Source organism: Mustela erminea, chromosome 12, assembly GCF_009829155.1.
Source record: "Mustela erminea isolate mMusErm1 chromosome 12, mMusErm1.Pri, whole genome shotgun sequence".
Taxonomy (NCBI): domain Eukaryota; kingdom Metazoa; phylum Chordata; class Mammalia; order Carnivora; family Mustelidae; genus Mustela; species Mustela erminea.
The window spans coordinates 6,578,373-6,594,328 of record NC_045625.1 but is presented as its reverse complement, the minus strand read 5'-3'; the positions used below and the strand labels follow the sequence as shown (position 1 = coordinate 6,594,328).

Here is a 15,956-nt window from a genome sequence, read left to right as displayed (position 1 = left end):
GTCTGTCAAATAAATAAAATCTAAAAAAAAAAAAAAAAAATATATATATATATATATATATATATATATATATATATATATATATATTAGGGGCACCTGGGTGGCTCAGTGGGTTGAGGCCTCTGCCTTCGGCTCAGGTCATGATCCCAGGGTTCTGGGATCGAGCCCTGGATCAGGCTCTCTGGCAGGGAGCCTGCTTCCCTCCCGCTCTCTGCCTACTTGTGATCTCTGTCAAATAAATAAATAAAATCTTTAAAAAAAATTTATATATATTAAAAACAATTTTTTTAAGTAGGCTCCACCCCCACATGGAGTCCAAGTGGGGCTCGAACTCATGACCTGAGATCGAGACCTGAGCTGAGATCAAGAGTCGGATGCTCAACCAACTGAGCCACCCAGATGTCCCAAGTTTAATTATTTTTTAAAGTAAATTTACAGAGGTGGGCAAATACAATCAGAGTATAATTTTAGAATAGTCCCATCACCCCAAGAAGACCCTTTGTGCCCATTTGCAGGAAATCCCCGGCCTCCGGGACCCCACCCGTTCATGTTCTCTCTCCACTTGCCTTTCCTGGGCATTTCTGTAAACGGAATCAAGTGTGTGGTCTTTTGTGCTTCTTTATATAGAACCACATTTTTGAGATCCATCCATTTTACTGCACGTCTTAGTATTCTATTTTTCGGTTACTCAGCAGCATTCCGCAGTGAGTTTTCCCCCTTCTTTTTTGCACACCCGTATGGATTCATGAGTTTCGACGTATTTGGTAACTTACAGTCACTTGCAGTCATTCTGGAGATGCTCAAATGGTCACAAAATTGACCACCAGGAGTACCTTTGAGCTGGCTCCCAGGTCTTTTTGACACCCCCTGCCCCAATCAGTCTTTGGGCACTCCCTTCCCAGTATAAGATGTCCCAGAAAGCTGAGGATCCCAGAGACCAGAGCTGGGAAGGCCGAGGGGAATGCTGGTCCGTTTCTGTGGCGGACAGCAGACTCTAAGAATCATGGTCCCCACCAACCATGACTTTAGGAATCCGTGTCCTTGTATGGGCCTTGCCTACATCAGCTCTGGGCTCGGCTGCATGACCTACTTTGGCCAGTGGGACAAGAGCAACGTGATGGAGGCAGAGGTTTGAGCGCAGGAGCTCTGGGGCTCGCCCTCTTGGAAAGTAGCTGCTGCCGTGAAGGAGACCAGGTCTCCTCTGCTTGGGAGGCCACGTGGAGGACAGCGTGGGCACCCTGGCCGGCAGCCCCAGCTAACTCCCAGACTTGGAGGAGGCTGCTTGGACCACACAGGTGCAGTAGTGACCCCAGCAGAACTGCCCAGCTGAGCCCACCCAAAATCGCTGATCTTGAGCAATACAATGGTGATGGTTTTACGGTACTACGTTTTGGGCTGGCTCGTTACACAGTGGTGGAGAACAGGGTCTAAACCCCTTGTTGATCCAAGGGGAGATCACAAGGGGAGGGGTGACCACCCCAGTGCAGACAGTGAGTCCGTGGCCATCCCTGGGATGGATGCCCAGGTCTCCTGAAGCCACGCCCTGTGTCCTTCACCTCGGAGTTGTTTGTATTTACATCAGGTCATGATCAGCCTCCAGGCTTCTTTTACAGGAGACTGATGCTTGCACAGCATGAGGAGGGGTGTGGAGGGCGAGATCTCAGAGTGCTTTGGGGTTCACAATGTGGTTCACGCCAAGCGCTCAAAAAACAGTAGTTTGAATTACAACAGAAGTGGCTCCCGGATGTACACACAAAGGGGACAGGACATTCACTTGTTCTCGGAGTATTTACTGTGCACCTGCTGTGTGCTAAGCTCTCCTCCAGCTGCACGGGCAGTGGTGGATGTGAGAGCTGCCTGTGTGGTGGGCACGTCTACTCTCCATTCAGGAACGTCCCAGTGGTAGCTTGAAAGTGGCCACAGGAGAGAGTACTTACACCACGGAAATCAGAAAATGCCACCAGCACAAGAGATGAGCCAGATGATTTGTCTCGAGGACTTGGCACCCTGGTGCTTGTAACTCCAAACCCTGGCTTCTACAATCTTCTGCTCTTGGAGACAGATAATAAATGGCTCCTCCCAGAGGTTTTAAAGCCAAACATCACTTCTAGAATGGGTCCTCTCTAACAAAATGTCACTTCTAGTTTGAGGCCCTGGGTCTTTTTTTTTTTTTCCAATTTTGAGTAAACTGTACACCACACATGGGACTCGAACTCACCACCTTGAGATCAAGAGCCAGGCACCCCGAGATGATGTGGCTTTGTAACCGGCATCTTTGGGCTCCAGGATTCCCACAACCTCCCCTGGAATGAGTTCCCTGAGGGTGACACGCCACTGGTCACGTTCACTCTTCATCCCTGATGCCCATTCCTGGTCTGGCACTGGCTGGGAACTCTGGGTCTAAAGTGAACGAATGAACCTCTCATCCAGTGGGTGGCAGCAGACACATTTTGGGGAGACAGGCTCAGAGATGGGGAGTTTCCTAAAGAACTTTGAGCGCAAACAAGTGCAGGTGGGGTACAATGCCCTGGCAAATGGGGGGGGGACAGTCAGGAGTCTCACTTGTCCTCAGGTATAAACTGGGAGCATTCAGCGCTGCCTTGCTGTCCTGACAACTGTGCAAGTGACTAAGACTGGGGCACCTCCCAGTTTGCTCAGAGCGATACCAGGGGCCCTGCTGGTCCACCTCTTAGCTCAGGGAGGAGGCAGGTGGTTCCTGCAGCCTCCCGGGGGGCTCCTCGCAGCAGGCACGTCTGCACTGCCCAGCCTCTTGTCCGCTTGCTTGACAGGTTGGACCTGTAATCTCTGGGGACCCTGCTTTGGCTCCCAGGCACATCTCCATGAGAAATGTCCTAACTGGTACCCCAAAGGTATGCACAGCATACCATATGAGCAGCACTGTTCATAACTCCCTAAACCCAGAAACACCCCAAATGTCCACTGAGTCGGATGGGAAATAAACTGTGGTGTGTGCTGTGTTCACACCAGGGAATGCTGCACAGCGGGAGTGAACACATTAGAACTACAGGCCACAGCGCGGATCACAAACACAATGCTCTTGAAAGAAGCCCCGGGCAAAAAGTACCTACTGTAGAATTCTGCTTCTAGAAAGTACAAAATTCAGATCCAGCTAATGCAGGGTGTTAGAAATTGGGATGGTGGTCACCAGAGGGTGACAAGACAGGGTGTCCGGGGCTCCTCGGGTCTTGCTTGTTGGTCTGGGGGCTGCTCACATAGATGGGCTTAGTTTGTGAAACGACCTCAACTTGTACACACCCGATTTTTGGAATTTCCTATATGAATGTTATATTTTAATTTTTTTTTTTTTTTTTTTTTTTTAGAAGCAAAGCCCAACCAATTATCCAACCCACGCTTCAGAGCTCCACTTTGTCCTCACCACCGGTGGTGACCTCAAAGTTTGGGACGGCCAGGCCCCTGCCGGCTCTCCTTCCCCAGCACCTGTCCCCTCTCCCTCTCTCTTGCCCTCCCCCCCCCCCCCACTCCAGGGTCAGGACACTTGCTTATGCTGTTGCCTCTGCCAGGAAAATCCCACTTGGGCGAACGCCCTCTCATTTTATTTTTAAGATTTTATTTATTTATTTTTTAAAAATATTTTATTTGGGTGCCTGGGTGGCTCAGTGGGTTAAGCCACTGCCTTCGGCTCGGGTCATGATCTCGGGGTCCTGGGATCAAGGCCCGCGTCGGGCTCTCTGCTCAGCGGGGAGCCTGCTTCCCCCTCTCTCTTTCTGCTTGCCTCTCTACCTGCTTGTGATCTCTGCCTGTCAAATAAATAAATAAATAAATAAATAAATAAATAAATAAAATCTTAAAAAAATAAAATATTTTATTTATTCATTTGACAGACAAATCACAAGTAGGCAGAGAGGCATGCAGAGAAGGAGAGGGAAGCAGGCTCCCCGCTGAGCACAGAGCTCCACGCAGGGCTCAATCCCAGGACTCTGGGCTCATGACCTGAGCCGAAGGCAGAGGCTTTAACCCACTGAAGTCACCCAGGTGCCCCCGCCCTCTCATTTTATAGTCCCCTGTCCTTGTCACTTCCTCCACAACACTCTCCCTGAGGTGAGAGGGCTCTGGCGTCAGACAGGCTTGGGTTTCAGGGGCTCTGCATCTCTAGGCCTATTTGCTCATCATTGAAAGGGCTGCCAGCCAGGGAGGGGCAAAGTAGCTGGGCTCAGGATGGATGCCCTGCACCAGGGAATTATTCTGGGAAACTCACAGCCCCCTCCTCACACCTCCTGCTTCTCACAGGCTAATAATGGCAGTGCCTGAGGGAGCCTGAGCGCGGGTGACGGGGAGAGGGAGCCAGCTGACCCGCACAAGCCCAGGCTGGGCTGGGTGGGGGCTGAGAACAGCTGAGGGGGCCCTGGGGCCCTCCTGGCTCGTGGGTGGGTTGAGTGCCCACCATCCCCCTCCACCCGACTCCTCAGCCCAAGCCCATGGTTGCAGCAGAGTGAGCCACTTTGGGCAGTGAAACCCTCTGCTTTATTCTCACTTCGCACAGGGACTTAGGCAGTATACTTACTGAGCACTTGTTCTAGCACTAGTCTGGGTCAGGCTCAAACCCGTAACAGGCCTTTTTTTTTTTTTTTTTTCCTTTTTAAGATTTTATTTATTTGAAAAAAAAAAAAGATTTTATTTATTTGAAAGACAGAGTGCGCGCACACGAGAGCGGGGTGAGGGGCGAGGGAGAAGCCAATACTCCAATGATCAGGGAGTCCTATGTGGGCTCCATCCTGGAACTCTGGGATCATGACCTGAGCAGAGGGCAGGTGGTTAACCCACTGAGTGATGCAGGGGCCCCCAGGCCCTGTCTTCATGTTGCTCAAGCTTCTCCATGTGGCTGGACCTACTTTTGTTAGAACCCCCAGAGCACAAAGAAATGTAGACTCCACGGCTCTGACTCAGATTTACTGAAGCAACCCAGGCCCCGGTAGGACCCAGGAACCTGCATTTCTACAGCTGATCTTGGTGCGGCAAGAAATCAGAGAACCACTGCTTATTGGGAGACTGACAACGAACCAGTAATGGTCCAGGGTGGTCAGCGCTGAGGTAGAAGAGGAGACACAACCGGGAACCCAGCAGAGGCCTCTCACCTGCCCGTGGAAACCTCTGAGAAGAGACACCTGAGCCAGACTTGGGGCAGACACCTAAGCCAGGCGAAGTGGGGCAGGAGGGGAGATGCTTTCCAGGCAGCAGAACAGCCTGTGCCAAGTCTGGGAGACAAGAGGGGCCGGGCATCCTAGCTGGGCTGAGTATTCAATCCAGCCGGAGAGACGGGGGGGGGGGGTGGGTGCGGGCAGGAGACTGGGAGGTGCGTGGAAAGGTGTGGCCCTGTGGCCACCGAGAGGAATGTTTCGGGGAAATCGAGGCGTAGGTGAGACACCGGCTTCTTGTTTAAAATGCTCCCCAAACGTGGCTGAATCAAAACATCTTTGTTAATTCAATGAAAGAAGGAAGGAGTCTTTCTCAACTTGAGTTAAGCCTCCATTCTGTAAAGCATTTAGGGCACCGACTGCGCGCCCCGCTCGGGCAGCTCCGTCCGCCGCCCCACATCCTTCTACCACGGGGCTATCGGCTTGGTGGGACCTGGCCTGTCGCCGGTCAGTACACGGGTCTTCGGCCTCCGATTGGGCACGCGGCCTACGAGCCCCCTGGCTCGTAACTAAAAGTGGGTCGGCTCAGATCCCAACGAGCTGAGGCTGCCTCCCCGCTTCCAGCGTGCGTTCTGACCGCAGCCCAGCTCCCGCCAACTCTGGCCGGGCTTGGGGTACGGAGGAAGCCTCCACTCCGCGTGTGTCCCAGCCAAACCAAAGCTCCCACCACACTTCAACACGCCCCCCACGCTAGCGCCTGATTGGCCCGCCCTGCTCACACTGTGAGCCCGCTTCACCTTGTGATTGGCTGTTCTGCTCTCGGTTGTGTGCTGGGACCCTCCTCTTTTCTGATTGGCCAGGCTCCTACCTGTGCTCGCCCTGGATTGGACGCCGGCTCGGTCGGCTCGCATGCTCCGGGGCCCCGCTCTCTGATTCGCCGCTTGGGTCAGCCTCAGGGCCGGCACGCTAAATGGCTGCGCCGCTACCTGTATCGGCCTCCGATTGGGCACGCGGCGCCTCCCCGGCGTGATAGGTCAGGACCACCGCCCCCCTGGCTCCCCATTGGCTGTTCGGCGAAGCCCGGTCTCCGGGTAAGATGGCAGCGGACGGACAGTGCTCGCTCCCCGCTTCATGGCGGCCGGTGACCCTCACCCACGTCGAATATCCTACAGGTAAAAGGCGGCCCCGCCTCGGAGGACGCCTTCCTGGGGTCGGCCCGTCAGCCCCAGGCGCTCCGGCCCGCGCGAGCTTGCGGAGGGGGCGCCGGGGGACCCGGGTGGGAACTGTCAAATAGTGAGCCTTGGAGGGGCTCGGCCGGCGCGCGCGCCGCGCAGGCGCAGTGGTGCGGCGATGAGCTGGGCGAAATTGTGAGCGGCTCGTTCGCGCACTCTGCGGCTGCGCGGCCGGGCCGCTCCCCCGGGTCCGGGGACGCGGGTGGGCTGTAATGGGGCTGGGGTCTGCGTGAGGCGGGAATGGATGACCGGCCTGGACCTGGGGCCCTCTTCCCTGCCTTCCCTGGAGGCCGAGAGGCCAGACTCCCTCTTCGGCGTGCAGGGAGTGCCTCTTTCCTTCAGACAGCGCTTTGGGGCTGCAGAGAGCTCCCCACTGCTGGGAGTGTGCAAACCGAGGCCGGGAAGCTATTCGTTGTTTGAGTACTTGGGCCACGCCATGAGTAGGGCACTGCCCCACAACAGAGGGGGCCGGGTTAGGGGACTGGAAATCCCTGGGATCTGACTTCTGGAGTTTCCCAATCAGATACGTCTCTAGAAGTGCAGGTTTTTCCAGCCGAGAGGTCCTGTAGCGACAGGCTAGTAGAGTGGTGCAGATCTTGGGCCTTAGGGTCAGAAGTATCTGGGCTCCAGGTCAGGCTGAGGCCTGGAGCTAATGACTTCACCTCTCTGTGCCTCGGTTAGTTCGTCTCTAAAGTGGGACTGATCACAGTGCCTTCCTTCCAGTGGTGATGTGAGAAATGCTGAGTGCGTTGCCTGGCACACAGTAAACTCAGTATATAACTGCCGCAAATATCATCTCACCTTTCCACGACCGTCTCAAGCCCACCCCACCCTCCCTGAGTAGGACGACTGGGTGTTGGGTGAGGCTGGGGGCCTCTCATTGAGCCCTGGTGGCCCCAAGAAAGGCCTGTGCATGCTGCTCTCGAGCGCAGAGATAGGAGTACCTGGCCCTGCTGAGGGCTTCAGGGCTGGATGCCCGGGACTTTGACCCTAGGTGTTCTTGGTTATATTGGGGGTGGGGTGGCCCTGCCAGGCCTGTGCCCTGCCTGCCTGCCTGCTTACCCACCATTTATCCCTCATTCATTCAGCCAGTATTCACCGAGCACCTCCCGAGTGCTAGGCCCTGGGCTAGGTCTGGTTTAGAATGGTGAACAGGCCCATACCTTCTCTGCCCTATGGACTGTGGAAAACAAAACAAAACAAAACAAAACACCTTTACAGGAGGCTCGCTCCCGACAGGAGGGAAACCAAGGCCTGGAGAGGGGAATGGGCTTGAAGGCCTCAGTGCTTTCATATTTCCTCTCCGTGGCCTCAGAGTAGCTTCTCTGAGTGCTCACAAACCAGAAGAAGGAGCCTGGCATTGGGGAGCAGCACGACACAGGCTGTGACAAGGGACCTTTTGCAGGGACTGTGAGTGCCTGGAGGAGGGAGCTGGGTGAACCTGGGGGCCTCGTTTGAGGTCTAGTCCGTTGCTCACTCTTCTGTAGCCCCTTTTGTGCCCTCACCACACTGATCCTTGCTTCCTTCGTCCCTTCTCTACTCACGTAGCATTGTTTTTGAGCCTGGGTAAGTGCCAGGGGCTGTGCTGGGCATGGGAGATTGGGCAGGGTGTAGAGACCCCATCCCAGCTCTCCTGGAGCCTAACGTGTAGAGAGAGGGACAGATACTGGCCCCATAGCTACACTAGCGAGTGTATCAGGAGCAGTGCCCTGGTTACAGATTCCCCCACAGACCGAGAGCTCTGCAATGGCAGGAACGTGTCTTTTTTTTTTTTTTTTTCTCCCCACTGTGGTGGCTACTTCATTTATTAATGTTGCATTAACACAGACAGCATTTCAGTTGGGGGAGCCTGGGTGTGCCAAGGTCCAGAAGTGGGACAGGGCAGGGGGCATTCAGGGAATGCTCTGAGTTATGTTCCTGGGGACTGGAACAGAGGTGGGAGGGAAGCGGGGCAGGTCTGGGCAGGGCCTGATGAGCTGGGCTGAAGTGGGATTCATCCCAGGGGCAGAGGGAACCACACAGGGGCCAAGATCAGAGAGTGATGAGGCCAGAGTGTCTGCAGCATCTGCAGGAAGACCCAAGGGTAGCGTTGGCTGTGGGACAGGCTGTGGAGATGGTCAAAGGTTTTGGGGGCACCAACTACTCCCTGTCCTTACAAACTGGTGCTTGGGGCATCATTTGGGCAGCCAAGAAACCCAGAGTCTCAGAGCTGGAAGGGACCAGGCCCTCACGTGGATGAGATGGAGGGCCTCACCCAGTGTCACCCAGTGGGCCCAGGGCAGCAGTGGCCCTCGCGCCTAGGTTGCTGGGCCCTTCCCTCATGCCAGTTCTGCCAGCCAGTCCTACTGTGGGCAGATGTGAGTGAGGCCAGGTGTGTGACCGTCTCTTCAGCCTGGAATCTGGGCTCAACCCTGTGTGGGTACTTTCCTGCTGCCTGTATGAGGCCAGGCTGGTGGTGTGGGACGTTTCCCATGCTGAGCTCTCCCAACATGGAAGCGTCCTGAGTGCTAGGGGCTGAGCTGGTCTCATGGGCCTTGCTGCATCAAAGCTCCCACCGCTGTAGGACGTGGGTGCCCTTCTCACTGGCTCAGGAACTGAACCATGAGGCATGCATGCCCTCTGACCTGAGAGCGGCCCCTCAGCCACCCTGTCTCTAATGGTGAGGGCAGTCTTTGGACTCTGTCAGCCCTGCCCTTGACCGAGAGGGATCGTGGCTCTTATCTCTTGGCTTCCATGTCCTCAGCTCTCAAAGGGGCTTCTGATTCCCTTACAGCCTCCTTTCTGGGCCTGTAAAGAGGTAAAAACAGGTCGTAGGTAGCCAATGTCTTGCCAATGGAGAGGCTACCATATTGGCGAGAGCAGCCTCTCCCCTCCCCTCGCTTGGTCCCTGACAGACTCTTTCTGCAAGGTCCAGAGATTTCCAGGGTCCTTTGGTGGCCCAGGGCTTGGCGGGGGGAGCCTCAGCACAGCGCTGTGTTCCAGAGGCGCCCATGTGCCTGCTGGCTGCCTCCTCCTCTGGGACCTGGCCTTGAAGGTCAGGCCAGGCCAGGTTCAAATTCCTGCTTTGGCAGGGTGATGGGCTTACTACCTGATCCAGGCTAGAGAGTTGGATTTTAGGTCAGACCCCGCCTCCTTCTGGCTGTGTGTCCTTGGACAAGTCACACAACCCCTGTGGGACTGAGTTTCTTCCTTTACAGAATGGGGCCAGCGAAGGCACCAGCTTTAAACTTACGATCTATGCACATGAGGGCTCAGTGATTGGACACTGGTCTGTTGTGCCCGTGGCTGAGTTGGTGTGGTCACCTGGTAGACTGAGGCAGCCACAGCTGCCTGGTCCTGCTCTTTGGGCCCTCCTGGGGCCTTCTTTCTGGCTCAGGCCCCACTTGACCTGCCCCTCTTGTGATTGTGGTGCTCTGGCCTCATCCTGTTCTCCCTGTGCCCACCCCTCCCCCGCCCCACCCCAGGTGATCTCTCTGGCCACCTCCTTGCCTACCTGAGCCTCAGCCCTGTCTTCGTCATTGTTGGTTTCGTGACCCTCATCATATTCAAGCGGGAGCTGCACACGGTGAGTAAGTCTATCCCTGCCCATCCCTGCACTGCTCCTCTGGAGCCCCCATGCTGGGGAAGGGTGCGGGGGTTGGGGGCTGCGGGCACACCTCTTCATCCCGGGCGCTTCGCTCTCCTTTCCCTGCCTCCACCTTTCTTGGGCGGAGCTTCCCAGCCGGTTCGGGCGGTTCGCTCGTTGGGCGGGGAGGGTCAGGCAGGGCCACCGTCTTTGAGCCTGGTTGGCGGCCAGCGGGCACACTGAGGCCCAGCTGACTGCACATCTTCCCGGCAGATTTCGTTCCTCGGGGGCCTGGCACTGAACGAGGGGGTCAACTGGCTGATCAAACACGTCATCCAGGAGCCACGGCCCTGTGGAGGTGGGGTCTGGGTCGTGGGGTCCGGGGGGGGGGGGTCCCCTGGTCGGGATGTGACCGGGAGGCCTGTATCCCCCCATCCTGCTGTGTTCTCGCTCTCCCAGGCCCCCACATGGCAGTGGGCACCAAGTACGGGATGCCCTCCAGCCATTCTCAGTTTATGTGGTTCTTCTCCGTCTATTCCTTCCTCTTCCTGTATTTAAGGTGAGATTCTGTCCTGGCCGGGGTGGGGTGGGGGGCTGAACCAGCCCAGGCTGGCCTCTGCCAGGGACTCGCTCTTAGCTCTTTGGACATCCTTGGGGCTTGGCCTCTGTTGGGGGTGGGAGGAGCTGCAGCCACGGAGAAGGTGCCCTGGTGGCATTTGGATGGGACCCGGGCTGTCAGGGAGGCCTGAGGTCCAGGCTGTGGGCTGAGGCCATCTGACGGGCCTGTTTTCCCAGAATGCACCAAACAAACAACGCCAGGTTCCTGGACTTGCTATGGAGGCATGTGCTTTCCCTGGGTCTCCTCGCTGCGGCCTTTCTAGTCTCCTATAGCAGGTATGGAGGGGCGGAGAGCCCCACCCCCACCCTGCCCCCCGGAGTCTTGCTGCATTTGTGGTCCCTGTTGGACCTGCCCATGGACCCAAGTCCCAGAGCCTGTAGAGCAGGTCTGGGAAAGGGGTTCCAGGCCTCTCAATTTTAAGGGCTAGGGCTCCGCTCCCCCTTCCAGCTGGTCCTTCTCTCTCCTCCTGGCCGAGCCCACGGTTCTGGGGACACCTGCACACATCAGCCACCTGTTCCCAGTGTCCTGGAGGAGCTTCGTGCAGACAGACTCAGAGCTGAAGGCTGGACAGAAGGGAGGCGCACATCCCAACAGAACCATGCCTTCCCTTCTGTGGTTGGGGGAGCCACTGCTGGAAGGAGCGGCTCCTTCTGGAAGTAGATTGGAGGCGGTGTGTTCACAGAAGTCTGTCCTATCTGTGTGTGTCTCCCTGCGTGCACACGCAAGTTCCCGGGAAGCCAGTGCTTGGGCATGGGGGGATCATGCAGGCCTGTTCCCATCTGGGTCTCATGAACTTCCCTCTGTCCTTGGCCCAGGGTCTACCTGCTGTACCACACCTGGAGCCAGGTGCTCTATGGGGGCATTGCTGGGAGCCTCATGGCCGTCGCCTGGTTCGCCTTCACCCAGGAGGTCCTCACCCCACTGTTCCCTAGGATAGCAGCCTGGTAACTGCCTCCTGCCCCGTGACCGCCCCACCTGCCTCTGCCCCCGGCCTCCAGCACCCTGGGAGGGCCCTCGTGTCGCCCTTTTCGGAGGGCGTGGGCTGCAGGCCCTACTTCCCTGGCTTCCTCCTCCCTCTGGTGTTTTATCAGGCCCAGAAGCCAAGGGGCCATCCTCTGCATATTCCTCTCAGGGGCTTGGGAAGCAGCCCGAGTCCTGCTGGGCTGTATGTACCATGGGGCAGCACCCCTGCCTGAGTGTCACACAGGTGACACGTCTGGGTCTCTCAGTGGCTCCTGGGTCACAGGCCAGGCAGAGACTCTGAACAGTGGGGGAGGGTGCATTGCCAGCCCTGGGCACTGAGGGGGCGGGTTGTTTGACTTGGTGGCAGGCTTGTGCCCTGATGCGGTCCTGGCTTTCTGGATGTCTGTTTCTCCAGGCCTATCTCTGAGTTCTTCCTAATCCGAGACACGAGCCTCATTCCCAATGTACTCTGGTTTGAGTACACGGTAACCCGGGCAGAAGCCAGGTGAGTTAGGTGCCAACAGTCACGGGGTCCTGGCTCAGTGGGGCAGAGCCCCATAGCGGCTACTGTCCCCCCTTTTTGGAGGGCTCCCCAGTAGCCAGCCACTTGCCTCAGCACTTTTCCCGCACTACCTCATTGCACCGTTCCCTAAGCCCCATTTTACAGCTGAGGAACTGAGGTTCAGAGAAGAGAAGAGGTGACTTGGCTGGGGACTTGCAGTTGGTGGGTGTGGGAGCTGGGCAGGGAGCCCGGCTGTCTGGCCCAGAGCTGTGCTTTTAGCCTCTGTAGCCCAGAGCCAGACAACTGGGCGGCCGTGATTCTTGGGCTGACTATATGTGGCTATCCCTTGGAGTTGTGTGGTCCAGATACTCTCCTACGGATGGGTAAACTGAGGCACGGGGAGTTGGGGCTGCCTGTGGTTGCATAGCAGGTTGGGGCAAAGCTGGGCTTGGGAGCCTCCTGACTCCACTGTCCCTCTCCACTCACCCCGGATCCTGGGTTGGGCGCCAGCTGGGATGGGGAAGGCTGGGTTTCTACTCCGGTGCAGAGGGGGAGCTGAGGTGAGGTGAGACTCCAGAGTAAGCCTGGGAGGTTTCCTGACATGCTGGTGAGAAGAACCCTGGGGCAGGTCCCGGCAGAGTCTTCCGGCATCCGGGAAATGTGTCTGGTGCCTCATGCTCCAAATTATCCTAACGAGCTTAAGGGTAAAGCCCTGGATGCATGAGGAAAGGAGATTTGAGGGGGTTAGGGCAGGCGATCCCATTATCGATGGAAGCGCCCCAGCTGGCCGCACGTGGCTGGCCCCCACCTGCTCTCATCAACCAGAATTTCCCTGTGCATCTGCTCTGGGCCAGCCCGTGTGCTGGGGGGTAGCACCGAGGGAGGGGCTCACAGCAGGCAGGGGAGACGTGAGGAGTGAAGCGCCTGCCTGTGTGGTCTGTGTCCTGGGCCTGAGAGCTCATGGCAGGATCCTGAGTGGGGAGGGAGGAGGCAGGGTAGTTGTGCGGGGTGCCCTGGGGAGGCGGGCCTGAGTGTGGAGAGAGTGGGCCTGATGAAGTGGAGGTGGCAGGGAGCGTGCCCTTTGCAGACGGAACCGCACCCGCGGAGTTTCTAAGGCAGGGCAAAGCGGGGGGAGTCCACTGAACAGACAGAGGCAGGTGTGGCTGGAGCCCAGGAACGAGGGGACAGAGCAGGGGATGAGGCCGGGGTGACATCATGCAGGACATGTGGGCGCAGTGAGTTTTCTGTATTTTATTTTTAATATTTTTTAAAGATTTTACTTATTAATTTGATGGAGAGAGAGCACAGGAGGCAGAGCAGCAGACAGAGGGAGAGGGAGAAGCAGACTCCCCGCTGAGCAGGGAGCCTGATATGGGACTTGATCCCAGCACCCTGGGATCGTGACCTGAGCCAAAGGCAGACATGCTTAACCGACCGAGCCACCCAGGCACCCCAGTTTTCTGTGATTTAAATTCTCCTTTCTGAGCCTCAGTCAGCCTCTCTGGAAAATGGGGGAGATTGTCCCTGCTTGCCTCAGGTTGCAGGGCTCATCGTGGATATAGCCATTCCCCCAACCAGACACTCAAATCCTCTGTAGAACGTCCATCAGTAGTTCTGCCTTTGCCTACATAGTTCCAGGTGCAGTGCTGTCTTTCATCCACTTGGGTCAGTGATAATAGAACCCTGCTTTTGCTGGCTTATCTCTAATCCCCAGCATTTGTTGGATTCTAGCCAGGCCCCTCTAGCCTCAGGCCTCATCCCTGGCCCACCTCTGACCCAGTGTGGTGGCTGGGTTCCTGAGCTCCAGAACTGAGACATCTGGATAAGGCCCAGCCTGAGACACTGATCCTCTCTGGGATTCCAAATCCCAGGTCCCAGGGCAGGGAGCTCCGACTGGCTGCTACATGGGTAGTCACTACCGGAGTGGGCAGTCACCCATTTTGATGGGACTGTGGATAGGGAGGGGACAGCTGAGGGCGTGGGTCACGAATGCCAGGGGTCCCCTCATTTGACCCCCAAACATCCTGACCTGTGACCTCCACCCCTACTTTGTAGGAACAGACAGCGTAAGCTGGGAACGAAACTGCAGTGACCGGTGAGTGTGGCTGGGTCCAGCCTCCAGATCTGGCCTGCTTGATGCCTTGCAGGATGGACAGAACGACAGACAGAGGGATGAAGCAGAGACCTCTACAGACCCAAGTCACCAAGTGGAGCCTTTTTTTTCTTATTTTAATTTTAATGAACAAGGTGGACCAAAGGGCCAAGGCAGCCCCTCAACCCAGGACCCTGGGGGGCCTGCTGCCAGGGGGCCACACGGCCAGAGACCCTCGCTGTGCTGCTGCCAGCCCCTGGTCGGGCAGAGAGTGCCCTCAGCACGGGCACCGGGGGGTGGTGTAGAGGAGGAGGGCTTGCACCTCTGGTCGCGGGGCCAGGAGATCCGGGTGGCGTGAACAATACACACTATTTATTTTTGGGTTTTGTCAAAGGCAGACGGGCTTTTGGAGATGGGGCCTGAAGGAGCCTGCCTGCCTGCTGCGGTTGCCCTGCATACAGGGAGGGGCTGAGGTCAGCCGCCCCGGGGCCCTTTGCCTGGGGCCCAGGGGACACACCGCCTCTCCCTGGGCCAGAGAGGTGGCGTGGGGGCCCCGGAGGAGGGGAGCACCTCCACGCCCTCCCTGCCACCAATGCCATTCCAGAACCTTGTTCAGTGTTTCCTTGTCTGGGGGCCAGGGCCCCGTGAGAGCGCGCTTTTGGCCACGGCTGTCATTGTGCTCTACCCGTTACTGACCCTGCACCACAAGGGCTTTTTCTGGTCCCCTGTCCCCAAGACGATGGTCCCCTTCTGACAAAAGAGCCTGCACATGTGGGTGAGCGAACCCAGGCTGTTTACAGCTCTTTTCCTGTCCTGCCTTCCCGTAGCCATTAGTTGTCAACTCCTCGCAAACACAGTGCGGAGGAAGCAGGAGCCGGGTGAGGCAGCGGAGCTGGGGGCGCCTGGCGTCGCTGTCCTCCCCTCCCTTCTCCCTTCCCCTTCCCTCCGTGTGCTCTGAGCCCTCCCTTGTCCTTCTCGACACCCTCCCGAGAGCCTGGGTGCTTGCTCAGGCATCTTTAAGCCTGTGTCCGGGGTGTGGTTGCACAGACCCCCACTGTCCAGTGTGGAGGGCAGCTACTCCTGAGGGGACCCAACCTCTTAAGTCACTCTTGAATGGCGTTGTGGAGAAGAGATGCTTCCAGACTCTTTGGAAGTTTCTAGAACTGAACCAGGCTGCTTGGGACCTGTGTTCCACACCCTCCTAACCCACCACCCTTTTTCTTTGTGGAGGTTCCTAACCTGCTGCTGAAGCACAATATTTCGGTGCTTTCTTTTCTCCTTTGTTAAAGACAGTGTCCAAAAGCCATTCCAGATGCCAGGACCAGGGGCCTATTTCTGGGGAAGGTTGGTCAGTCCCCACATTTTCCTCCCCTTCCTTTCTTATTTTTATTTTTTACTTTTTGCCTGAGACAAGCCAAGTGTGAGGTGGTTTGATTTAAGAAAAATCAATGAAATTGTTTACTATTGTTTTAAAATAAAATCTTGAACTCTGGCGGCTTGAGCCTATGTTGCCTGAGCTCATAAGAGGAGCCAGGGGCGGGGTGTGGCTGTGGGGACATGCCACTCTAAGGGGCAGGAATGTGGTTAACACCATAAAATCATGAGCATCTCCAAGACATCTAGTCCATTCCAGCCCTCAAAACTGGGGTTTGAACAGCCTCTGTGATATTTCCCCCCAGTGCCTGAGGACATCTTGCTGCCTGCTATTCAGTTCCAAGTTCCCCCTTTCAGTGGTCCTGCTCTGCCCCCCTGTGTGGTCCGGCTGGCTCTGGCTGTGCGCTCAGCTTCACTCTCCATGGGACAGCCCTTGAGGACTGGGCAAGTGAGCCCTTCCGAAGCTTTGGCCGCCTCCTCTCCCTGTTTAATTCA

The 15,956-nt window shown here is 56.7% G+C and overlaps 1 protein-coding gene across 2 annotated transcripts; it reads left to right on the top strand.

The window, feature by feature from the left end:
• The first annotated feature begins 6,071 nt into the window (after positions 1-6,071).
• Positions 6,072-15,579, top strand: DOLPP1 (dolichyldiphosphatase 1). 2 transcript variants are annotated; one of them, XM_032308205.1, is made up of 8 exons: positions 6,079-6,286; positions 9,811-9,911; positions 10,185-10,269; positions 10,371-10,470; positions 10,707-10,805; positions 11,346-11,474; positions 11,909-11,998; positions 14,051-15,579. In XM_032308205.1, the coding sequence occupies exons 1-8, from the start codon at positions 6,211-6,213 to the stop codon at positions 14,085-14,087; spliced, it is 717 nt and encodes a 238-aa protein (XP_032164096.1). In that variant the 5' UTR covers positions 6,079-6,210; the 3' UTR covers positions 14,088-15,579. The 2 variants fall into 2 exon arrangements, with proteins under 2 accessions (XP_032164097.1, XP_032164096.1); XM_032308206.1 differs by lacking the exon at positions 11,346-11,474 and having other exon boundaries at positions 6,072-6,286.
• Positions 15,580-15,956: the final 377 nt, after the last annotated feature.

What these genes read in the sequence shown, in the direction of transcription:
- DOLPP1 (XM_032308205.1), top strand. Translation starts at nt 6,211, where the DNA reads ATGGCAGCGGACGGACAGTGCTCGCTCCCCGCTTCATGGCGGCCGGTG. An exon ending in CCACGTCGAATATCCTACAG is followed by an intron (nt 6,287 to 9,810) that starts GTAAAAGGCGGC and finishes GCCCCACCCCAG; the next exon opens with GTGATCTCTCTGGCCACCTC. An exon ending in GGAGCCACGGCCCTGTGGAG is followed by an intron (nt 10,270 to 10,370) that starts GTGGGGTCTGGG and finishes TCGCTCTCCCAG; the next exon opens with GCCCCCACATGGCAGTGGGC.